This window comes from Aspergillus aculeatus, assembly GCF_001890905.1.
Source record: "Aspergillus aculeatus ATCC 16872 unplaced genomic scaffold ASPACscaffold_1, whole genome shotgun sequence".
In the NCBI taxonomy this organism is placed as follows: Eukaryota; Fungi; Ascomycota; class Eurotiomycetes; order Eurotiales; family Aspergillaceae; genus Aspergillus; species Aspergillus aculeatus.
In genome coordinates this window covers 2,732,851-2,756,798 of record NW_017962976.1, presented here as the reverse complement: position 1 = coordinate 2,756,798, position 23,948 = coordinate 2,732,851, and the positions used below count along the sequence as shown (strand labels likewise).

At 51.3% G+C, this 23,948-nt stretch overlaps 9 protein-coding genes across 9 annotated transcripts; 4 read left to right on the top strand and 5 right to left on the bottom strand.

Moving 5' to 3' along the window:
- Positions 1–1,693: 1,693 nt before the first annotated feature.
- On the top strand, positions 1,694–3,443 carry ASPACDRAFT_56492 (sugar porter family MFS transporter; the record flags this gene model as incomplete). The annotated part of the gene is made up of 4 exons (XM_020203133.1): positions 1,694–1,871; positions 1,971–2,173; positions 2,261–2,341; positions 2,394–3,443. The coding sequence occupies 4 exons, from the start codon at positions 1,694–1,696 to the stop codon at positions 3,441–3,443; spliced, it is 1,512 nt and encodes a 503-aa protein (XP_020061432.1).
- Positions 3,444–3,974: 531 nt separating this feature from the next.
- On the bottom strand, positions 3,975–5,948 carry ASPACDRAFT_56491 (sigma-70 region 2 family protein; the record flags this gene model as incomplete). Its single annotated transcript, XM_020203132.1, has 1 exon — positions 3,975–5,948. The coding sequence occupies one exon, from the start codon at positions 5,946–5,948 to the stop codon at positions 3,975–3,977; it is 1,974 nt and encodes a 657-aa protein (XP_020061431.1).
- Positions 5,949–7,968: 2,020 nt separating this feature from the next.
- On the top strand, positions 7,969–10,765 carry ASPACDRAFT_49366 (putative PHD transcription factor; the record flags this gene model as incomplete). The annotated part of the gene is made up of 2 exons (XM_020202237.1): positions 7,969–9,580; positions 9,675–10,765. 2 exons carry the CDS (start codon positions 7,969–7,971, stop codon positions 10,763–10,765), a joined length of 2,703 nt encoding a protein of 900 aa, XP_020061430.1.
- Positions 10,766–11,261: 496 nt separating this feature from the next.
- ASPACDRAFT_56489 (uncharacterized protein) lies at positions 11,262–12,487 on the bottom strand (the record flags this gene model as incomplete). The annotated part of the gene is made up of 2 exons (XM_020203131.1): positions 11,262–12,017; positions 12,200–12,487. 2 exons carry the CDS (start codon positions 12,485–12,487, stop codon positions 11,262–11,264), a joined length of 1,044 nt encoding a protein of 347 aa, XP_020061429.1.
- Positions 12,488–13,117: 630 nt separating this feature from the next.
- On the bottom strand, positions 13,118–14,245 carry ASPACDRAFT_38659 (F-box domain protein; the record flags this gene model as incomplete). The annotated part of the gene is made up of 1 exon (XM_020200482.1): positions 13,118–14,245. One exon carries the CDS (start codon positions 14,243–14,245, stop codon positions 13,118–13,120), a length of 1,128 nt encoding a protein of 375 aa, XP_020061428.1.
- A 1,335-nt stretch (positions 14,246–15,580) lies between these two features.
- ASPACDRAFT_1878159 (cobalamin-independent methionine synthase II family protein) lies at positions 15,581–17,137 on the top strand (the record flags this gene model as incomplete). Its single annotated transcript, XM_020198128.1, has 3 exons — positions 15,581–15,800; positions 15,876–16,292; positions 16,359–17,137. The coding sequence occupies 3 exons, from the start codon at positions 15,581–15,583 to the stop codon at positions 16,928–16,930; spliced, it is 1,209 nt and encodes a 402-aa protein (XP_020061427.1). The 3' UTR covers positions 16,931–17,137.
- A 966-nt stretch (positions 17,138–18,103) lies between these two features.
- On the bottom strand, positions 18,104–18,909 carry ASPACDRAFT_56486 (ADP-ribosylation factor family protein; the record flags this gene model as incomplete). Its single annotated transcript, XM_020203130.1, has 5 exons — positions 18,104–18,145; positions 18,202–18,314; positions 18,372–18,518; positions 18,585–18,743; positions 18,816–18,909. The coding sequence occupies 5 exons, from the start codon at positions 18,907–18,909 to the stop codon at positions 18,104–18,106; spliced, it is 555 nt and encodes a 184-aa protein (XP_020061426.1).
- Positions 18,910–20,255: 1,346 nt separating this feature from the next.
- Positions 20,256–22,594, top strand: ccg9 (putative trehalose synthase (Ccg-9); the record flags this gene model as incomplete). The annotated part of the gene is made up of 6 exons (XM_020199024.1): positions 20,256–20,351; positions 20,416–20,825; positions 20,880–21,155; positions 21,216–21,680; positions 21,731–21,840; positions 21,894–22,594. The coding sequence occupies 6 exons, from the start codon at positions 20,256–20,258 to the stop codon at positions 22,592–22,594; spliced, it is 2,058 nt and encodes a 685-aa protein (XP_020061425.1).
- Positions 22,595–22,917: 323 nt separating this feature from the next.
- On the bottom strand, positions 22,918–23,639 carry ASPACDRAFT_38655 (dynactin subunit 5; the record flags this gene model as incomplete). The annotated part of the gene is made up of 2 exons (XM_020200481.1): positions 22,918–23,532; positions 23,601–23,639. The coding sequence occupies 2 exons, from the start codon at positions 23,637–23,639 to the stop codon at positions 22,918–22,920; spliced, it is 654 nt and encodes a 217-aa protein (XP_020061424.1).
- Positions 23,640–23,948: the final 309 nt, after the last annotated feature.

Sequence of the window (23,948 nt, the reverse complement as noted above, 5' to 3'; positions counted from 1 at the left end):
AGAAAGAGTATGAGTAGGTAAGAGTCGAAGAGACGAGGAGTCTTGGTTTGTGTTTCTCTCTGGCTGAGTGTCAGAGTGTCCGAGTGTCTGTCTGGTCTGGGGCACCAGCGGAAGAAAGCATTTATTAGTAAGACTTGCGCTGAGTCAAATAAAAAAATCCACAAATTGCCCAGACCATGCATCATGCATCGGACCTCCGATCCCATGACAGTCGTATTTTCCTTTGCCCCATCTACCGCCTCTTCTTCCTTTGCTCTCTACCTGGATCATAGATGAAGAGGGCAGATGAGGAAGAAAAGTGGTTGGGGTAGTGATAGTGTACTGTACTGTATAGTACTGTATAGATCGATTGACCCGTCGGGGAATTGGACGCTATATCCGAGAGAGGGAAAGGTAGAACAGCAAAAGAATCAAGCATTCGGGAAATACGAGCTTGAAGGGAGGGGGCCATTTACATTGGTCTCTCGGAGGGAAACAAGATGTTCCTAAAGACAACTCTCTTTTTTTTTTTTTTTTTTTTGGCACAGTCGAGAGATCCTTGTCGAGGTGGAGATGTAGCAGCCTCTACTAGCGACCGAATGCGACGGGGGGACCCTTTGCGCACACAGAGGAAGGAATTGGGATGGAAAGGGAGCAGGATCGCGAGGAACTGGGAAGCAGAGGGAGAGAAAAGGGGACTAGATGAGCCAATGGAGACAGAGCAGATTTCCAAACTACGCACATGCAACCAGAAAACGACGGTGGAAAAGGAAGGTGAGAGCCCTGAGTTGAAGGTGAGGGAAGAAAAATGGCTCATAGGTAGGGCTGGCTTCGGCGAACTGGCCGGCATTTGTCGATGTGCAGGTATATCAGCATAAGACAATCGGCGAGCATTAGTTTCTTATGCTGATTCTACTCGTTTTCTGTTCCCTGTCAGCATATGAATTCTCTTAGTCACTTTCATTTATTTAATTAATGTCGTCATATAGAAGGTGCTTACTTTACAGAGTTCGAATATTCCCACAGATCAGGGCACGGTTAGTTAATCCTTCATCCTCGGCGTCTTCTGGCCGATATGACTATGGCTGCTCTGCTATGATTACTATCAGTCAGCCTCGGTCGCGCCCTTCAAAAAGCCGAAGGGCGAGTGAGGGTGAAAAGTCCGCATGTATGCCTCAGGCCATTAATTCATTTTCCACGTCTTTTCCATTGTCCTTCCACAATCATTTTATTGATTTTTTGTATTATTATTTTCTAGCCAGGGAATGACCTAAAGACTCCTGCGTCATTTGTCTCTCTCTCCCACCCTTCTTCTGAGTTACAAGTATCTGTCTAATTGCTTACTGATCTGGACTTCGCCTGCGTTCTAGTACAGTACTCTATTGTTCCATTGTTCTATTGTCGTCTGTCTACTACTGTCAAATCCATTATTCAACCTCAGCTCAGCGCAGCTCAGCGCAGCACTTGCTTGCAACCCTCTCCCTCAAAGCCTTGAACAACAACATCTATATCATGTCATGACAATGTCGTTCACTGATCCATGGATCTAACATTTATATAACCATTAGAACATCAGAAACAGAACAGAGTCCGGCAATCGGGATTCTCCTTCACGTGGCAGCTCGTATTCGCCTCGCAATCCTGCTCCGCCCGAGCTTCTTCCAGAACCACAACCCACTTTCCCAAAAGGAAACCCCCCCCTCCCAATTGAACCATGTTCTCCTCTTCCTACTTGTTGGTCACCGCGTGTTGTATGTTCGCAACATTGGGATCCTTCCTTTTCGGATATGATTCCGGGGTGATCTCCACTGTCATCGACCAGGAGACGTTCAAACACCGATTTCATAGTCCTTCGGATGCCGCCACGGGCGGGATCGTCGCCTCGTATAACGGTGTGTGCATCTGGTTCCCTGCAATCTGCTAACTTGGCCCACCCGCTCAACCTATTCAGTTATTATTATTGGACTGCCAGACTGACAACCCTGTGACAGGCGGCGCTATCATAGGTTCCTTGGTTGTCTCATACCTCTCTGACCCGTGGGGTAGGAGACCCGTGCTGCTCGTTGGCGGTCTTCTGGCGACCCTGGGGGCTGCTTTGCAGGCGGGCGCGGTCAATGTGGCCATGCTCATTGCTGGCCGCTTGATTGCCGGCCTGTCGGTGGGACTGATGTCATCCATCATCCCCGTCTACTGTGTAAGTCCTCTTACACAACTCCAGCCCTTGTTCCTCATCATCCGCATCCCCTCATCCTCAAACCAGTCTAACAATCAATTGAAATAGAGTGAGGTATCCCCCCCGCGAATCCGAAGCTTTTTAGGATCCCTCCAACAATGGATGATTGGATTAGGGGCAGTCGTCGCAGTAGGTTGCTCGAATCACCGAAAATATATACTTTCTAAACCTTCTCCATCAGCAATGGGTCGGATACGGCTGCTCTCTCCGCACAGGGAACTTCACCTGGAGCTTTCCGCTCGCCCTGCAAGCTCTGCCTGCGATCGTCCTCAGCGGAGGAATTTGGTTCCTCCCCGAATCCCCCCGCTGGCTCATCGAACAGGGTCGCACTGATGAAGGCCGCACCACGCTCACCCGCCTCCACGCGGCCAACACCTCCCTCGTCGAGACCGAATACGCGCAAATCCGGGCCAGCATCGCCGAGGAGCGACGCCGCGCCCCGCGCACCTGGCGTGCTCTCCTCTTCACCTCGGCGACCTGGCGCCATCGCATCCTCCTCGCCTGCGGCATGCAAGCCTTCACGCAGTGCTCGGGCACCAACATCATCTCGACCTACAACCCAGGCCTCTACCGCTCGCTCGGCCTGTCCGAGACCACCTCGCTCATGATCCAGGGCATCTGGGGCGCGCTCGCCCAGTTCTGGAACACCGTCTTCATCATCCTCTTCATCGACCGGGTGCCCCGTCGCACCCTCCTTCTCCCCTCCCTCGTGGGCATGGGCGCCACCATGTGCATCGAAGCTGCCCTCGGCCAAGCCTACCGCAACTTCACCACCGACCCGCCGGCGCCCGCGACCGCCGTCCGCGCCGCCATCGCCCTTTTCTTCGTCTTCTCCGTCTTCTTCACCGGCCTGGGCCTCATCTCCTGGCTCTACCAGTCCGAGATCTTCCCCACGGCCATCCGTGCCCGAGGAGCGTCGATCGCCACCGCCACAAATTGGAGTTTGAACCTAATCTTCGCCCAGTGCACCCCGATCGCGCGATCACGCATGGGCTTCAATTACTTCTACTGCTTCGCCGCGTTCAACTGGGCCGCCGCCCTGCTGGTTTGGTTCGCCTACCCCGAGACCGCCGGCCGGTCGCTAGAGCAGGCCGAGCATGTTTTCGATCGCAGAGAGTCGAGAGATGAAATGGATCATCATCAGGGGCTGGAGCTCCAGCAGGACAAGAAAGGGGGGCTAGCCATGGTTTCTTCAGCGGAGGCGAGTGCAAATCCCCTACACCACAGGTGAACCCAAACATCCCAATGGACTTGCAAACTGCAAGCATCTTAATATATAATATATATAGATAATTTCCTGTTGTATATCATAGCTGGCTGCATTCTGCATTGGGGTTCTGCTGTGGGTTTCACAATTAGCGTTGCATGATGGCGAAATCGAGTCAGTTGAAGTCATCGATCAAGATGTATAATAATCATATCATAGAGAGATGCTCCAATTGATTTTCAATTACAGTATCGGAAGAATGAAAGCAAAAAATGAATCTATGGCTTCAGAGTTCGTTGGTACAAGCTGGGGTATAACATGCAGTAAACAAAAGGGGTGATCTGACGGAAAAGCATATATATATATGAGAGGTTGCACCCAAGAATGTATAGTGCTGTTGCAGACGGATAAGAGGGAGAGAAAATCTTGTCTATATCATCAAGGATGAGTCACAAGAAAGGGGGAAGGTGCAGGAAGGACTCCGAGTCTAGGTAGGGTGTTGCAGGAATATGAATTCTGATAAACAAAAATGAATGTATAATCGTGGGGCTGGCATCATAGCTCTTCCAAAGAGGACATGATATACTTGGTGAGCGGCGCGTGGAGGATCTCCTGTCGAAGGCTATCTTCCCACAGAGCAACATTTGGCGTGCCTGGTTGCATAGTAAGGCAAGAGAAGAGAATATAGTTGACGTGCATCCAAGACTCATAACTGAGGCGCTTGGCGACCTTGAGCATCCGACCAGCGAACCATGGCCGATGGTATGGGGTGTTTGCAGTCTGGGAGTATTGCGTGAAATCCGGTCCTTGGCTGCAACTGTCGCTGGTCGTGTTGACAGATCCGTCATTGCATTCGAGCAAGATCTGTAGTAGTGCTTCAACGGAACCGCTCATATTCACCTCGCTGTCCACTACCGCCTGCTGCAGCGTCTGGAGGAACGTCTCGCTGTGCGGCGCGGAATGTCGGTAGTCCCAGAGGGCCGCGTTGAGCATGAGCAGGGCAACCAGCCGCGCAACGAACTGTTTGCGGTTGCCAGATGCAGTGAAGCGCGCCCCTGGAGGCGCCGCGAGAATTTGGTGCAGAAGTGACCCCTCTCGGAAGGCAGTGTGGCGCATTTGGAGCAAATTGACGTCAGTGGTACTCGCTTGATAGACCGAAAGCTGTTGACACCGTTTGAGAAAGGTTATGAATTCACCGCATTGATATTGAATCTCTTCGTATGGAAGTAATGGTCGAGGCCAGGAGAGGCTTAGCTCGACTGGAACCGGGTATGAAGCCAACATAGGCTGCGTTATTGTAGCCGATTGCTGCTCAGAGGCACGTCTCTCATTTGGCTGTATCATCGGTGGTGCAGCATCAAAGAAGAAACTCGGTCCGTCGGTCTCATAGCCCGAGAGGATGTAATCTTGCCAATTTATCAGCATTCCGAGTCGTGTATTAAGAAATGCAGCGGGACCACCGCGGGCCCGGATCATCTCTCTTGCAGCGCGCATATGAAGCCAGCTAATCTGCTTGCGTCCAGGGCGGGGATCGAAATCTTCAAGTCCGGCAGCGCTAAGACAAGCTATGATTATTTCATCGGAGAAGTCATGAGGATGTCTCTCCCGGTGTTCGCGAAGCATGGAAATGGCCCGGTCGCGATGAATCAGACCTCGTTCGTCCACCTCTTGATTACGAACCCAGGTCCACGTATTAGCTGCATGGACAAGGATGGTATTCTGAAACGCCACCGGCCCTTTCATTCCTTCAGGAACGAAGACTGCTGTGTACCAATTGTGCGCTTTAGAGGATCGAAAATGATTCCCGTAAGAGCAAGCGGGCATTTCGTTGACATAGAAATCGAACAACCGCTGGCCGTCAAGGTCCAACTCCAGTGGTAAGGTGTTGAAAGGATCAGTACGTGCGGCGCTGAGTACTGTTTTCGGAGACAGCGCCACTTCATATGGGGATGTCGGGACGGAGGACCGTGGCGTCAAGCTTCCCAGCTCTGAGCTACTGCTTTGCGACGTCGCCGAGTACCATATACGGGAATCCGATGAGGAGCTGCTGTAGCTGGACATATGACTGTCCCGGATCGGTAATGAAACGGATGATTCGGACTTGGGATAAGCGCCGACTTCTGCACTAAAGCTTTCCACGACCTCGGCGATGTTATGTTCACTGATTGGATAAGTCGAGGATTTTTCGGATCCATGTTGGTGCACGATGTTGGCCGCAGTATCTTCAGCATTTTCGTCAATCTCTACCTTGGGTCTTGTGTCGGCGGGGTCATCGCGATGGCTGCTATCCTTGGCTTTCCGAAGTGACCTGGAAGGTTTGCGGCCGCCTTCCCCCATGGTCTCATCAACGTCAATGTCAGACTGGCCTGCAGCCTGTCGCTTTTGTCGCATATATTCTTGCATGACGTGACGTTTGACTTGAGTTAGGTTGTTTCGGCTGTTACCCGAGGCGTTGATGAACTGCCACCGTACTTGGGAAGAGCCTGCCGTGGGCTCGATTGTGCTTGATTTGTCAGGTTCAGGAGACATGATTCCGAGCCGGGGATTCCAGACAGAGAAGAGATAACGTGTTGCAAGGTGGTTGGGATACCGCAATGCGGTTGTTGTGAGCAATGACTCGATTTGGCGTTTTTGCCGTCGTGGCTTTCGTAAAGTATGCTTGTTGAGCGACGAGAAAAGTCGGGACTAGCGCGATGAATTGATCATGTCATGAAAACCGCGGTAGTACGCTAGCCCAAGAAGTTCAACGATACGAGCGCGGAGGTCGCAATGAGATGAGAGGGCTTGTCGGCCGGACCACTGCGACACCGGAGAAGAGGGTATTCACGGTTTCCGACAATCCACATCGATTTCAGCTGATTTATACTGGTACAGGAAGGCCATTCAATAGCCAGACATGGGATCAGCGGCGTGACAACCAAGAGAGTCTAAGATATTGGCGGATAATGCATTCAGACTGATGATGTTCGGAGGAGGCTTTGCAGTCACAATCGCATGCGTTCAGGGTGTAAGTGCGGATCGAGGAGATCGAGCTGTTAATGGGGCCAAATCGACGACTGAAAGCTAAAATCCAAAAATAAATTTGCAGGATCGCCTCGGCAAGGAACGGAAGGCTGGCAGCCTGGCAGGAAAAGAGGGGACCTCAATATGAAAGGGCCAGCTGGATTTGGGTGGCACCACCAGAATATATGAAGTGTGGCCTGAGAAGGGTGGAAAAGGAGGAATGAGCAGGTAGTGAAGACTCCGTGAGGGAGAGGGAGAAGTGCACCGGATTATCTGATAAAATCGAGATCAACCTTGTGCTGACTGCAGATCCACTGGGGAATGATCATTGAACCATATAATCTGCCCAGAAGAAAAACTTTGGGGCCGTTTCAACAATTTCGGAATAATCCCCACTGGTCCGTTCGGTTCAACGTCAGGCAGAAACGAATGAACGGACTGTCACCGAGGGTGGTTTATGGACCGAACGACAGTCTAAAGACGACAATTCTTCAGCATGATAAGCAAAAGGAACCGTAAGCATCAGCAGGTGCAGATATGGGACCAGGCTAGCTGATTGCCTAGCTGATTACGGTAAAGTAATCTCGACCCTGAAATTGTTAGTGGGAAGGGCAACATCGTTGATACGAAGAACAAAGTAGACTCCGTGTTGTCAGGCTGAATTAGAAATAAGCTTAAGGGGTTGCAGAGCCATTGCTGCCAGAAGGATTGCCGCTTGGCTGAGGGGTACGAACGAATGTTTTAGATAGAGATGCACGCGTGGAGGTTGCGAAGGAACACTGAAGAACTGAACTTCGTGTAGGTTGTCGAACTAGACAAGGCCAGCCACAAAACATGGTCAACGGGAGGCTCGAGACCTCAGGCCTTAGAGTTAAACTTTATAGGCCTGAGGCTGACAATAGTTAATGCCTGAGGCTTCAAGCTCACGGCGTTAATACTCACCGCCTTGGGATTAAGTCCGAGGCAAAGGGCGTCCAGGCTGTTAAAACTGATCCCATAATTTGTTCCGCGTCGCCGACCGCGCTGCCGCAGAGCTCTGAACCTCCCCTCGTGTGCTACACTCAAAGACATTCATGGTCCAGACTAACGGCGCCTGAGAAATTGCGAAATACGTTTTTAGAGTTTTACTCGTGGTTTTATGTATCTTTGGGGCTTGCAGACCGCGTCGTGACCCTACCACCTTTTCGCATCTTTCGCCGAACGCCGCCGCCATCCCCGTCCTCCACAACCTGACAAAGAAGTGACAGGCTACGCAGCGCATTCTACCGCCCCTGATATATCGCGTCGCATCCTCTCTCAAACCTTGCAATAGCTTGTGAGGATCGGAGACAACATCATGGTCAGGTGTTTGACAAGAACGGTTTTCATTTTTTAATACGTCCGGTGTTCTGGAACTCTTCCTTTCCCCCCCTCCCTGGGTAGAACCCTGGCTCATCTCTGAGACGCCGTGGTTGGCTTTCTTCGAGCTTTGCTGAGGGAACATAGACGGAGTAACAGTGGTTAGGTGCTTCGGGAACAGCCCAAGCCCCTGGCAGGTGCTCTGGGGATGGCTGGAGACCAACAACCGCCTGCCGTCTCAAGCCAGGCGAACGGCTCGGTAGACGAGAAGCGACCAACAAACCCCTACGAAACCAACCCCGAGCTCATTCCCGACGATGACCATTTCCTTGCGCGAAGTGTGCATTACGGGCGCTATGCGTCGTCGGACAATGACTTCAAGCCGCGCCATGAGTATTGGTGCCAGTCGGATCCAGAAGTTAAGTCCTACTGGGAAGACATTGTGAAGGATTTTTGCAAGCCAGAAAATTCACTGAATGTTCCGGGCGCGAGAGAGGCTTTCGCTGCTGGCAGCGTCATCATCAGAGTCGACCGTGAGCCTGAAGCCGATGCCGCAGCGGAGACGTATTCGTGCATCAATGCGAATGAGCTCAGTGCGGCAAGGAAAGCCGAGGATGCCCTCCGAGATCTCGACATTAATGTTCCGGTGATATATTTCTGTGGTACCATCGAGAATAAGAATGTGACCGTGGAGTCAAGACTCTCCGGTGTCTCATTGGATGTTGCTTGGAAGTATCTCAGTGCTGATCAAATCGAAAACTTCAAGCATCAGTGTCGCCGCATATCCCAGCGCTTAGGAGATGTCGACGCCGCTCCCGACCGACCCTCATATGTCTGCAGCGGCCTGAATCTGCAAATTCCGCCCGACGTCCAGCAAATCGAGAAGGATGTTCTTTTCCGCGAGAGGAAGAAAGGCGAACGACTTGCCCTAGTACATAACAACCTCATTCCGGCCAATATAATTGTGAATAATGGTCAGGTAGTCGGGATCACTGGATGGCGACAAAGCGGGTACTTTGGATTTGAGCGGGCGGACGAACTACATCGCCGCCTTAGGATTCCTGAGATTGCGTCTGCCGGCGAAATTGAGGGTTTAGTGAATGTACCCGAGGTATGGGCCGATATCTATGAAGGTCTGCCCAGCGTTGTCGGCGAGTCGGCATCTGCGACGAAGCACAATACACCCGTACCGCAGGTGAAGACCGAACCGTCGAATGTGGAGTTGAATGGAGTTCCTCTTGACCATGAGCCCGACCACAAATCAGGGCTTCCTCAGCTCGATGGTACAGCATTGCCCGATGAACATCCAACTCCAAAAAAGATTGCCAGCCTCAAGCATCGAGAAACTTCTCGGGCGTCCTCATCCGATCGATCTTCGCCGACAGTATCCACCAAACCTAGTGCCGCGACCAAGAAGTCCGGTATCGGCCTCACTAAGAAAGGCACAGCTAGGAAACCCGCGGCCAAGAAAAGGAAGTTGACTGAGATTGACAATGAGAGTGTTGCAAGCAGGCGATCGAACACCCCTTCATCACGTACGAGCAAAGCAGCTGGAAGGACCAAACGTGGTTCCGCATCCGTCGCGAGCTCACCGGCGCCCGAAGCCAAAAAGAAGAACGCCAAGAGTAATCTTGTGGCGGAGGTGGAAGAGGAGGAAGAGGAGGATGACTCCGAAGACAATGATGAAGTGTTCTGCATCTGTCGTAAGCCGGACAATCACACGTGGATGATTGGGTGCGACGGTGGCTGTGAGGATTGGTTTCATGGGAGATGCGTCAACATTGATCCACGAGACGCTGACCTGATTGACAAGTATATATGTGAGTTGGCCTCCCAAATCAACCTTCTTTCTTTCCGACTATCATCATGTCTCGATAATGATTTTATCACGGATATTGGACTGACAAGAAATAGGTCCGAACTGTAAGGAGCAGGGCAAGGGATGGACAACCTGGAAGCCGATGTGTCGGCTGAAGGAGTGCAGAAAACCTGCCCGTGTCAATCAAGACATTCCCAGTAAATACTGCTCAGATGAGCATGGTCGAGAGTTTATGCTTCAAAGGACTAGGCTCCTACTTGTGAGTGCCGGGCCTGGCGCTCGGAAGTCAGCCGCTCGGGCAGCTCTAGGTGGACTGGGATCCTCAACAAACAGCCCATTTCCCGACAGCGCGTCCTCTCGAGAAGGAAGTGACCCAGAGACAGGCAGCGGATATGATAATGTCGAGAAAAATAATTATCCAGAAGACCTCGGAAGCAGAGGTGGTGTTCTCACTACCGGAGACCTCAAGGCAGTGGTCATGGGCGTCAGCTCAGCAGATGAGTTTCGCAAGCTGGGAGAGAGCATCATCTCAGTCCCTGCACCGGCGAAGGGTCCCGCTACAGGGTCCAAAGAGGACAACAAGAAATTGGGCCTTGACTTCGATGTTGATTGGCTCACCTATGCACCCGACGAGGCCGCAATGCTCGACAAGCTGCGCAAACAGCGCGATGGCCTCGTCCACCGCCGAGAGATGCTCAAGGCTCGAAGCCACTTTGTGACTCTGGTGCGGCAGCGTTCCAAATGTATTTTAGACAAGCTGAAGCAGAAGGAACCCAAGGGCGGATGGAAGGACATCTGTGGCTTCGACTACCGACTGGCCTGGTCAGACGAGGAGTTCGACGAGTGGCGGCTTTCCGAGCTGGGAGCCAAAGCACTCAAGGATGGCACGCCCGAGGCACTGGCGTCAAGCTACTCCGATGCCACCGACGCAGATGGCGATACTGCCATGGGGGATGCGAAACCCGCCGGGGATGATTTGGAACATCTATCCCATGGTGTTTGCATCAAGAAACGCTGCGAGCGGCACAAGCAGTGGGTAAAGGTGCAACAGCAAGATGGCCTTTTCGAAGAGAGTAGCCTGGCCCAGGACCTTAAAAAATGCGAGAAGGAGGCTCAGAACGTGGTGGAAAGAGCTGTTCTCAGGCTATGGGCGGAGGAAGACAACGCTCAAATCAGTAACCATTGAGGAAGTGCATTCCTCACGATTTAATCGCCACTGTTTGCTTCGCGCAACTCCGTTACCTTTTAATTTTTCTCTTCTTCCCGAAACTTTGTGTTAAACCATGACATTTCGTCTTCACCTTTCCCCCTCCCCCAACAAAAGGTCGCCTTTTTGACGGCGTGCTTGATTGATACCCCCCCATCTTTCTTTACCGGAAAAGAAAAAAGCAGGAAATCGAACCGGAGTTGGTTCTTCATGGCTGTTTTATCCTTCTTCTTTTGGGTCTGTGGAAACATACCACTGAAAACATGTTGCATGCATAATAGAGGAATATGGGGTTCTAGGAGTGTACGTGTGTGCTTGCTTAACATCTGCTATCAGTTTTGACACCATTCCCCCCGTATGAATGATGATAGACCATTTGCATCTTGTTGTTCCGTATTCTTCCAGTAAAACCTTGCTTGCCATCGTTGCTTCCGACATTATCGTAGCATGAATTGACAAAGGCACCGAGTAGTGTTCAAATGCTCTTCCAAACACACCACTTCCCGATCCCCTCCCCCAACCGGTCCTTGATAACCTCGACTACCACCCCCGACCCCTTATTAGTCGACACTAGGATATGCGTATCAAGTCCCTGGTCCAACGTCCGCATCAACAAGCTCGGAAATAGGCTCGCCCCATTTGCGCTAAATGCAGACCGAACCCCACTTTCCCGACTGCTGGGCTCATCCTGCATTGCGATCGACCTACTCGCATAGTCAGCATTGGCGGCCGCTGTTCCCAGTCCACTCGTATTGACCAGCAGCACCGACACCGCTGCAGGACTAGTGCGGGTCAAGTGGGTTAATGTCCGTAGGGCGGTCGTCAGGGCGGCCGCGCCTCGCGCGGCGTTGGATGTGCGCACGACGCCCTCGGCGAGGGTGTCGAGGCCGGCGACGAGTACGATGGCTTGGTCGGGCTGCAGGGACTTGCGGCCTGCGGCGGATGATGCTACAGCTGAGCTGATTTCGTGGATGGCTTGTAAAGCGGCATGGAGGTCGAAGATGGGGAAGAGTTGAACGCGGTCGAGGCAGGCGATCGCGGCGTCGCGCGTTAAGACTTGTCGGTTGGTGGTGGTGGTGGTGGTGGTGGTGGTGAGCAGGGAGGCGAGGAGTCTTCTGGGGGAGAAGGCGTTGAATGTGGCTGGGTGGACGATATAGACGGTCGTTGAGTTGGGTGCGTTGAGGATTTGGGCTTGGCGAACTAAATGGGCTGTGAGGAGGGCTCGAGGAAGCTGTGAAACAGTTTAGACTGCGGTTTAGAGCATTGTGAACGTGAACGTGAACGTGAAGAACTGTAGATGAACACTCGATAGGGGCTTTCAGGAATCGAGGCCTGACCTGGCAGGGTTGTGATGCTCTTGCATGAAGATGGAGTGTACGGACTGATGGCTTCTGGCAGCTGACATGCTCTTACCTGGCTTAAATATTCATCATCTTCTGTATTTTCGTTGTTCTTGCTTCGGAGCCGCGAGAAACCGATCACAGAGCCAGCGCGGAATACCCTCTCCGGAGATGCTTGCAATCCAGCATCGATATCTGCGTAGAGATTCCAGGACTCTGTCTGGTGTGGTGGATGACTTGAGTCTATGTCGTCCACGGACAGCTGACTACTACCGCTGCTTGCTTCATCAGATAACAGCAACTTGTTGGCCAGAGTGGGAAGCGCAAGTCCAGCAGCATGTGAGTTGCTGATGGAATCCATGGTTGTCCGAGTGAACAATATTGCCGGTGGTCCTAGCGCGTATACTTCTAGTATAGTTATGGGGACGAGAGTGGCAGTGCTACGTAGCAAGTCAGCTGGTGCGGAGTTTATAGTGTTGTAGAGCGTACATATTGAGAATATAATAAGCGAGCAATTGATTCAATAACTAGATTGCCGAAGGCAAATCATGCAATGTAAAATGAGTCGGTATTAGTGTATGACAGTGGAATCGAAGAATGGGTCCAGATTAGATTGCGGCCCGTCTTGAAGCCTGGTATGTAAGGCATCAAATTCTGCTCAGAAGCATGCTCCAGTATTTTAGACACTCTTGAACAGCGTGGAAGACAAGACAATGCCGAATTAGAAGATCGGCATGAGGTCTACTCTGAAAAAATGATGGGAGATGCAAGGATGTAGGGGCGCGGCAAAAACAGACAGGCTCGGACCAAAAAGTACACCAAGGGTATGAAAGGGTGATGAATTGTGAATGTCAAATCAAATAGTACAGGGTTAAGCTGAGGGTTTATCTATTAAGGTGCCAGAAATGACGAAAGGCTTTACTTCGCAAATGAAACTTCGCAGATGGTTCAATTGCAATTTTGCGTTGTGGGAAAGTCGATAATTAGGCTATCATGCACCAGTGTTCGGAGACTGGTTCTTGATTCCTCCATTCGACGCTGTTTTGGTCCATTCCCCAAGGCCATTCGTCTCCCATTCGGTATCTTTGAACTTTGCGCCTAACGATTGGCTGAGTTCAACACGAAGTGCCTCGTTTGAGTAGTCAAGGGTGCGGAAATGAACAAGCGAAGCGCTACGTCCCAGCTCAATGATGGAATGAGCGATGATATCGTACCCCGTAGCCAGCTCCATCCATGGATCGTTGGGATCGATGGGACCTCTATTTGCCAGGTCAATGGCCGAGTCTTCTGAGCATGGGGCCAGTTGTACGGTGAATGATTGCAAGTTAATCATCAACTCCAGGGCATCCAAGACCAATTTCACATGATTATAGAAGGGGAATATAGCGGTGTAGCTGAATGAAGTCAGATGCCGGAGCCCGCGCGATATGGACAGTTTCTCCTCATCGCTGCCCATGGAGGCTATTGTACCCCATTTACCAAGCACTGACGGAACCTCGAACAAGAAGTACTCATAATGTGCGTACGCTCTGAGCGAGGAGCCCTCATTGAATCTGAGAGATGAATAGGCCATGATATCCAACGGGTTGGATGACGGGTTAGTCGTGAAGACCCGGGATTCAGGCAGGGTACTTCGCTCCCACTGACACAACTGGTGAGTAATTTGAAATGCCCAATTATGCTCCTCCGGAGCCTTGGTGCTCAACATGGCCCCAATCCGCGAAGGTGGTGCAAGAACAGTGATCCGCAATGGGTTGAGGTTGGACAGATGTCGGAGCAACCGGTTAATGTTCAAGTCGCGGGGTGGATCATTCCCGAGTAGCACGACAAGCGAGGTAATATGGCGTTCTAGTCTGTGCGATGTGACGAAATTGAGAAAGTCATAGAGATCATCGAGATAGAATCGGGAATGCGCGTAGAGTCTTGATCGCACGAGCTCGAGCAGCCGTGAAGATACTTGTGCGGCATTCTTCAAGTTTTGCGTACTGGAAGCTGTGAAATGTATTGCTGGTGTATGATGAAAGTTGTATTCGGAGGGAGTAGCCACTGGAAGATAGCTCACAATCTCATCCAGGATTTCGTTCGGCAAGTTTTCGAGACATGACAGCTGCGAAGTCATCGTTCGATTGCTCAAAGAACTTGACAATCCCTGATTAGGTTTCACATCTCAGGAACACACTGTGAATACCATGCTCCGACCGGTTCGAGTGCTATGATTCGGTAATTCTGTGGTATAGACACTGATGGTCGTGACAATGAATCAACAGCACAAGATAAGGATCTTGGTTTAAGTTCCCATGTAGTATATCTTGATACAGCAGGCGGTGAGTAAGAGATAGCTGGTCGGGAGTTCGAGATGTTGTCAAGTGCCGCGGGTCCCCACAGCTTCCAAGCACATGATTCCATGCAATTAGGAGAGTTCTGATAGGGTATTATGCTTCCATCCAGTTAGGATAGACGGTAAAAAGTTGACCCCAGCGCTTGGGAGGCAGAGCTTTGATGTATATATGATATCCCTCCGCATCATTATGATATTCTAGTAGGTTGTGCAACTGCAAGAGAAGTTGTTAGATAAGGTGGATTGACGTCTGAGTGCTGACAGGCGAAATTATTCTGGACGCTCGGCAAAAGCGGCCTTACCTGAAACAGACCAAGTGTGGAGAAGGTCGAGGGACTAGCGTCTCCCCCCGCACCAGCAGAACAAAAGTGCAGACACTGACATTCATCCCTCTGCTTTTCGTTTGCAATGCGACCAATGCAACCAATTCATTTCCTGCAGTGTCAAACGCTAACATGAGAGCCTAATGCATGCTCACTGACTGGGTGTAGCCGGAATGCTCAAGACTGATACAATAACCTGTGCGATTGTCTGAAAAATACTGCCTCGCTGAGTCAGGCCTTACAGCATCAATGCTTTGCCCCACACCGGTCGATCAAAGCTTCCGCTACCCTTTTTGCGATTATGATTCATGGATCCCCTCCTTGAGGTCTTTACCTGGCTATGGACAAGTTTATTATGCTTTCCATGGAGATAAACGAAAGGCATCCCTGGGTATAAGAGCTTTCTGCTTCTGCGGGACTTAAGAGTATGAAGATCGGCCGTCAAAGTTACGATTCCATGCCGAAGGCCGAATAAAGTAGCCGACAATGAGTGATCGATAGGAACCGGGAAACTCGAAACTCGGATGTAAGAGTAGATTTGGAACAGGCCTGTGGGGCACAAGCTGACCAGATGGTTCCTCCTGCTCCGGACTTCGGATCTCGCAGTCTTGCCTCAAAAAGTGCTGCGTGCCCCTCCCCTCCTCTTCATCCCCCTTTCCTGCCGCTCTGACCGTTGTTTTCCTCTTTCTGCTCCACCAATTTCCTGTCCTTAGTGAGTACCATCTTGTCTGGGACAGTAGCGAGAGATTTCAGCTAACGTCTCTTAGCTATTGCATTTTGCCTGTGCATCACAATGGCCCCTCAACTGCACCGCAACCCCCCTTTCCGTGCTGAGCACCTGGGCTCTCTGCTTCGGACCGATGATCTTCTAAAGACCAAGATTGCTTTCGAGAAGGGCGAGGTCTCCAAGGCTGAGTTGGATGTCATTGAGAACAAGGATATCAAGGAGGTTGTTGACACACAGAAGAAGCTCGGCTATGCCGCCATTTCTGATGGAGAGTATCGCAGACACAGTAAGTTACTCTCCGTGCTGTATGAGCCTTTGTTATCATATAAGGCTATGGGCCCTAACCAGACCTTCAAATTAGTGTTCTGGGGTACTTTCTTCCCTGGCTTGGACGGATTCGACGAGGTGACCGATTTTGACGCCGACATCTTCCGCCCGTATGCGCCTGATGTCGCTGCCTTCCTCGAGGCCGGCCACAAGCCTGGTGAGACCGTCCTGTGCACCGGCAAGATCAAGCACGTTGGCAGCACGTATGTCGATGAGTTCAAGTACCTGGCCAGCGTGGTTCCCGCCGATGAAGTCAAGAACCTGAAGATCACTCTTGCCGCTCCTAACTGGTATCACTTGCGTTACAAGGAGGGCAAGGCCTACCCCAAGGATGTCTACAGCTCCGACGAGGAGTACTTCGGCGACATCGCCAAGGCCGTCCAGGCTGAGCTGCAGATCCTCTATGACGCTGGCTGCAGGAACGTTCAGTTCGATGACCCCAACCTTGCTTGTAAGGCTTACCAACCACCCACAAACAAACACGCGAAATGCATAGATGGCTGACTGTGATCATCAGACTTCTGCTCCGAGAAGATGCTTGCCGGGTGGAAGGAAGATCTCCTGAACGTACGCTCCGCCGATGAGACCTTCGAGCAGTACATCAAGCTGTACAACGACTGCGTCGCCAAGCGTCCCGCTGACATGCACATCGGTGTTCACCTTTGCCGTGGTAACTTCGTCGGCAGCCGTCACTTCTCCGAGGGTGGCTATGACCGCATCGCCACTAAGCTCTTCAAGGAGCTCAACGTTGATACCTACTACCTCGAGTACGACACCCCCCGCGCCGGTGGCTTCGAGCCCTTGAAGGAGCTCCCCACCCACAAGAACGTTATCCTTGGTGTGGTGACCAGCAAGTTCGCCCAGCTTGAAGACAAGGAGGAGATGAAGAAGCGCGTGTACGATGCCGCCAATTTCATCGCCGAGGGCAACAACATCTCCTTGGAGCAGGCGCTCAACCAGGTCGGCGTCAGCCCTCAGTGCGGCTTCGCCAGCCACAGAGAGGGCAACGCCATCGACCGTGACGGCATGATCGCCAAACTCAAGCTTGTCCGTGAGATCGCCGACGACATCTGGCCCGGTCAGCTGTAAATCAAATGGCCAAAACTTTCGGTAAAGCTACTGCCACAAAGGAGGTCTGCCCCTTCCAAGGCCAGACTCCAACTCTCCTGTCGATTTCAACAATGAACGTGGAGTGATGAGACGAACGTGACGACAACTTTTGTGTGTTTAGGATACCACTTATTTAACATATGGTTTTAAAAATGTACAGTGTTAGTGCAAATATGATTGAGCTATTAATTTTTCGAAAAATCATCCCTATTGTAATATCAGAAACACATTGTCTTTAAGTATGCGGGCGGGTGCTTGAGTACCTTGGAGATGCCCCAATGTGGAAAGATGCAAGGTTCGCTAACCTAGTCGCTGACAAGCCCACCTGGCAATGTAGATCGCGCTTCGCCAACCGACAATATCATTCGTACCTAAACCCAAGTTCAGCTGGAGATTTTTTCTAGTTTCGCTTGTTCCGATAGAACCTACAGCCCATAATTTCCATAGCCTTGCAGTATGGGCTGATCCTCGCCAGGACCATTCCCTGCTACAGTAAGTGGGGAAAGGAGTCTAGATCGCTGTCTGATACGAAGACAAGTCACATGCTTTGTTTGTGAGTGGCTTGATCTCCAATAACTTACCATCAGCAGTACCCTAGTATAGCACGTCAAATGTACGTCAGACACGCCAATTCGAACATAGATCTCTCTTTTTCCTAGTATCTAGCAGCTATGAAACGGCAGAAAGCAGCTCAAGAACAAAGACATCATTAAAACACGATATATGTGTGGAATGCATGTATGTGCTGGTCCCAAAGTTTTTTCCCTTCTATTTTGAAAATGTTTCTACACATTGCCGGAGACACGGGGGATGACGGAGATAATAGTGTGAAGAAAGTCAAAGCCAAGACGAGAAAGAAAATGGTAGGAGTATTATTAAAGGGGGAGGGTATTGAAATGGCCCGCATCGGAACAGTGAGGGATATCATGAAAAAGAGAAGAATGAAATGGCGGAAGAGGCATGCGCAGGAGGAAAAGAAAAAAGAAACACAGGGTTCAAATGCTGCGTCTTCTGTCATCAAAGCCGACGTGAAACGAGGAGGTGTCAACTGATTCGGTGTAGGTGGAATGGAGCATGCTGTACACGAGATGGGGCATTGGAATAGCCTCCGATTCACGACTGCAGGGGTTTGGCGGCCGGCGTGCAAATAATCTATTTCTGAGGTTGGGTCTTGACGTTGTTGGAGAGCCAAGCCTGCAAGAATGAAAGGTTAGCCCTGTTGAGCCGAGGTTTGGGGATTATTGACTTACAAGACCCTCAAAGATACCGGTACCCTCCGTTGCAACACTGGGTGCAACATACCACAGCTTGTCCTTGAGCTTGTTGAGTTGCAGTGCCTGGGTGACGTCTTCAGGACTCATATCTGCAAATAACAACTGATTAGCTCTTGATTCTGAAGTTAGGAATGGAAGATACATACGGCCCTGGACATCCTGCTTATTAGCAAAGACAAGGAGCAACGCATCCTTCATTTCGCGATCATTGATGATCTTGTGAAGCTCCGAGCGTGCCTCTTCCATCCGAGCAGTGTCGCTAGAGTCGACGACGAAGATAAGACCTTGTGTACCTGGTCGGAGAATCAGCATTAGCACCGGACACCCTCGAAACTAGTTGCTCCGTGCGAAACTCGTACCGGAGTAGTAATGTCTCCACAGCGGACGGATCTTGTCCTGACCACCGACATCCCAGACGTTAAATTTGACATTCTTATATGTAACGCTCTCGACGTTGAAACCAACGGTGGGGATCGTGGTGACATCCTGATTTGTAAGTTTCAACTTGTAAAGAATTGCTGTTGACACCTTGATTAGTACAAATATTCACAGTTGATTAGCTGACAGAAGCAATCAGCAGGGAGTCTCACTAGTTTTTCCAGCAGCATCCAAACCCAGCATCAAGATTCGCATCTCCTTGGTGCCGAAGATCTTCCCCATTATTTTAGACACGGAACCGCCCATTGTGACACACGATAAGCGACCGCTGAAGGTCGCAGACTGCTGAAGAGATTAAGAGAGTATTGAGAATTATGTTGCGAGATCGTTCAATGGGTGTTTCCCGGTTCGGAGTTGCAGTCGCTGGAAGGAGAGAATGCGTTATTAGGGAGGGGGTTGTGGAGGGAGAAGGACGACGAGGGAGAAGGACAGCGAGCTAAGCACGGCCGGAGGGTCAATTTCTTTTCCGTCCGCGTGAACAAGGTAATGCCCCATTATTGGCAATGCGCCGAAGTACGCAAGGTAAACAAGACATACAGAACTTACCTGGAGGGGAGGAGAGGAGGGGGAAGGGAAGACAGCGAGGCCAACAGAAGATTATAGGGAGAGAGAGTATGAATGAATGAATGGATGAATGAATGGACGGACAAAACGAATGAACGGCACACTGACAAGACCAGCAGGGGTAAAAGTCAATCCGACCGTGACTGATCAGAGGAAGAGGAAGAGAGAGGAGGTAGGAGCAGCAGCAATAAGAAATTCAGGGTTCACGATCCACCTCACGAGAAACGATTCTCCTTCTTGCTTCGCTTTCATTTTCCCTTTCACAAAGCTCGAGCGCCTCCGTAAAAGGGGCTATCTGATGACTAAGCACCCCCCCCCGCGCCAAGCACTTCGGCTGTTTCAGACTCTCATACAATCATTCATCGATTATCATCCTGGTCGGCTTGTTATCAGTCTGTCCAGTTCCAAGTTGCCAGGGGGTGAGAAGAAGGAAGAAAGAAAGACAGAAAGAAAAAAAAAAAGAAAGAATGAAAGGCAATTGTTTAACCGAGGAACAAAAGTCGAAGGAAGGTACGGAGTAGGTAAGCACTCAATACCTGATCTAAACACATTCTAATCCATCCCAGCTTCTCATCGGATGGAGTGTTGGACAAGAAACCTATCGGATCTCTCCGCATTGAAACAGTATTCCGCATTCACCATTCAGCAGTGAAATACGGAGTATACACATTCACAACGGACACACAACGGACACAAACGGAGCAATTAGAAAGAACACAAGCCACATCAACCAGGATTATTAACATCCGAGCTGCCATCACCCGTGTAACAAACGCCAGGCACGGCGATGGTCGGTAGGAGGCGGTACCTTTGTGTATACAATACGTCATGGCCACACTGGTGAGGTCATCCCACCATAGCTCCTTCGCACATGGTCGGTCTTACGATCTTTCAGTCGTAGCACAAAGCTGTTGGCTTTTTCCGGACGACTTTTCCTCTATAAGACCGCGCAGATACCCTTGTGTTCGCCCGTGACAATCCCACTCATTTTTTTTTACTCTTCTTTACACCCAATCATCACCATTAACATGGCAGCCCGACCCTTCCGCCGTCGCTCGTCAGTCCATGAACAACAAGTGTCGCACCATTTCAAGAAATTCTCTTGGGAGGCACCCCCATCGAAGGTACAAGCGCATCGTGTCGATGGTCGTGAATGTCGCGCAACTTACTGACGGTCCTTCCTCCTAGACCATCTACGCAGGTCTTTCGATCTTGTTCGATGATGATGGAGCAACAGTAGCCATCGCGATTCGGGATGCGACCTACCTTCTCGACTTTGTTCAGGATGATCTCACTGCCGAGGGTGACGAGTCCCTTTCTACACAGATCGTCGACTATGTCCTGAATAACTTGCGCAAATACAGCGAAGAGCGCCTCGAGAAGTTCATTGGGTTAGCCATGCCGACAACAGTGGCTAAGAAGTGCCCGACTCTTTGTTCCAGACTCTGGGCTGAGCTCGATATCATCCCATTGGTCTTGCCTGAAGAAAGCAGCATCGGTACCGAAAATGTCTCCAACCATCCTATTCGTAAGTCTACTGGCTGGGAGATCAAGAGTGTCGACGAACAATCGGAGTCCATGGGACGGAAATGTGTCAGGTGCGCTAAAAATTCCTTCTCACTATGCTTCTGAATCACTAACAGCAATTCAAGGCTATTCGGACCCGAAAACATTCCTTTGCTGCAGGTCGGATTCTTGGGCTTGGTGGAGGTGGACACTGCCTTCCACGTGCGTTTGACGAACCTAGAGGATTTCCGCAAGACAGTTACGCAGAAGACCTGGGATGCGGTTCAGTATTATGCTTCCGATCTCAAGAAGAGAAAGACTAAAGTGGCGTTCTTCAGTGCCACTCCTCAGGGAGGTGGTGTTGCACTGATGAGACATGCCCTTGCAAGGTTCTCCTATTCTCTGGGAACCGATATTAGATGGTAAGACTCCCGACAACACTCCGTGCGTGTGAGACAATGACTGATTGTCAAACCAACCAGGTATGTGCCCAAGCCTAGACCAGGGGTTTTCCGCATCACGAAGACCAATCACAACATCCTGCAAGGAGTCGCAGCTCCAGATGAGCGCTTGAGCGAAGAGGACTGGGACAAGGTTATCGATTGGATTGATGAAAATGCGAAGCGCTACTGGCTCAGTCCGGGAGGCCCTCTGCGCCATCCCTCTGAGGGAGGTGCGGATGTCATTATCATCGATGATCCCCAAATGCCTGCTTTGATTCCTATTGCCAAGAAAATGGCACCCGACAGGCCGATTATCTTCCGAAGCCATATTCAGATTCGGAGCGACCTCATTGCTCAAAAGGGATCGCCCCAGCAGGAAACCTGGAGCTGGATGTGGAAACAGATCCAGCAGGCAGACCTCTACATCAGCCATCCTGTGAGCATCTTCGTTCCGGAAGATGTTCCTTCTGAGAAAGTGGGATACATGCCTGCTTCGACAGACTGGTAAGTTGACCGTCTACATGCCATGAACGCGTATCTAATTAGTAGTACAGGTTGGATGGCCTGAACAAGAACATGCAGGACTGGGATGTCGCCTTCTATGGCCGGATCTTCAATTCGATGTGCAGAAACTCGGGCATGCTTACAATCAACTTCCCCGAGGGTAAGCCAGCACACCTTAATTGCACTTGAACGCTACTTAACAAATGCCTGTAGATGAATACATTGTCCAGATAGCCAGATTCGATCCTTCCAAGGGTATCATCGACGTTGTGGAGTCATACAAGAAGTTCCACCGACGGTTCACGGCCTCGCTGCCCGACAGGAAGCCGCCCAAGCTGCTCATCTGCGGCCATGGCTCCGTCGATGATCCGGACGGCTCGCTGATCTATGACTCAACCTTGTCGCACATTGAGACCAACTGCGCCGACATCTCCGATAACATCTGCGTCGTGCGACTCGGACCCTCGGACCAGGTGCTGAACGCGCTCCTCTCGAAAGCCAAGGTGGCCTTGCAGCTATCGACGCGGGAGGGATTCGAGGTCAAGGTGTCGGAGGCCATTCACAAGGGTAAACCAGTGATCGCCACCAAAGCCGGAGGCATCCCGCTGCAGGTGGCCGACAAGAAGAACGGGTTCCTGGTGGAAGTCGGCGACACCGATGCGGTCGCGGAGCATCTGTTTCAACTCTGCACGGATGACGAGCTGTACGAGCGTATGCACAACTACGCCCTGGAGCACGTTTGCGACGAAGTGAGCACGGTCGGTAACGCGCTGAACTGGCTCTACCTCGCATCGAAGCTGTCCAAGTCGGAGGACGTGAAGCCCAACAAGCGGTGGATCAACGACATGGCTCGCACCGAGGCGGGACAGGGATACACGGGCCAAGAGGACCGACTGAACCGGTTTGATTTGTAGATCAATTTCTGATTATTGTTACGCATAACGACAGCCCTTGCTTCTTTGCTTTTGCCTTGGGTAAACTTGCACAACCACTCGACTCCCTTTCTTTATCAGACCACTCCTCTTAACCCAATTACACACTACTACTGCTTTCGGTTGTTTAAATTAATGTGAAAGAAATAAAGCAAATAAACATACAAAATAGAAATACATACATACATCAGGGGTATATCATCATCACAGCCAAATCCAAAGATCTTTTCACGAAGTAGGAACTCCAAACCCACATCCCCGTCCCCTATACATAACCCTCCCACCTCCAAGAACGAGAATCAACCTCACCTTCCAACAACCCGATACCTCTCCCTCGCCATGCCCCCCTCCGCCCCCTCAACCCCATACCCCTCCCCAACCTCCCCGACAATCCTTGCCGGCGCGCCCCCAACCACACACCAACTGGGCACAACCATCCCCGGCGCCACGACCGCGCCATCCAGCACGTACGCGAAATCCTTCAAGATCGCCATACTGCCCACCACGGCATCCCGGCCGATGTGCACGTGGTTGCCCACGCTGGCGGCCTCGACGACCGCGCGCTCGCCCACGAACACGTGGTCGCCGATCTTGAGCGGGTAGAACGCGTACACGCCCCGGTGCAGCCGCGACGGCGGCCGCAGGATCGCCTGCCGCGAGATGTAGCTGTAGCGGCCGATCGTGATGGCTACGGATGGCGTAGTTTGGGACTGAGATGCTGCGCCCGAGGTTGAGGATGTAGAGGATGTGGGTTTGTGGGAGCTGGAGTGCGAGCTGGAGTGGGAATGAGAGCTGGTGCTGGAGGAGCGGTAGAGGTCCCCCCGGATGACGGCGTCGGATTGGATGACGGTCTTGCCGCCCAGGATGATGTGCTGCGTGCCGTGGATGAGGCTGCGGCGTGAGATTTTGTTGCCTGTGTCCTGTTTTGACCGGGAAAGAGGTTAGTGGGGGTTTGTTTTGGGGCGGAGGGGTTTGGGGGTGACGGTACGGTTTCAATGTATTCGCCTTTTGGCGCTTTGGGGGGCATTTTTTTGGGTTGGTTGAAGGGATTAACTTTGAGATGGAGAGGCGGTAGCTGTTGAGATTGAATGTGGGGATGGTGTACAGTACTCCGAGTATGAGTTCAAGAAGTAGAAGCTGGATGGAGTGTTGATGCGACGGCGATGCATGCCGCGGCAGTTGGGCGCGGGCGGTGACCACTATGGAAAGGCGCCGTACGAAGCGGTGAGTGCGTGATGCTCTTTCCTGGTACTGTACAGCTGCGAATGTGGCTAGAGTGAGTGTGTACTTTTTCTACGGTGATGTCCTGGTCACCGGATGCTTTTCTACTCCGCAC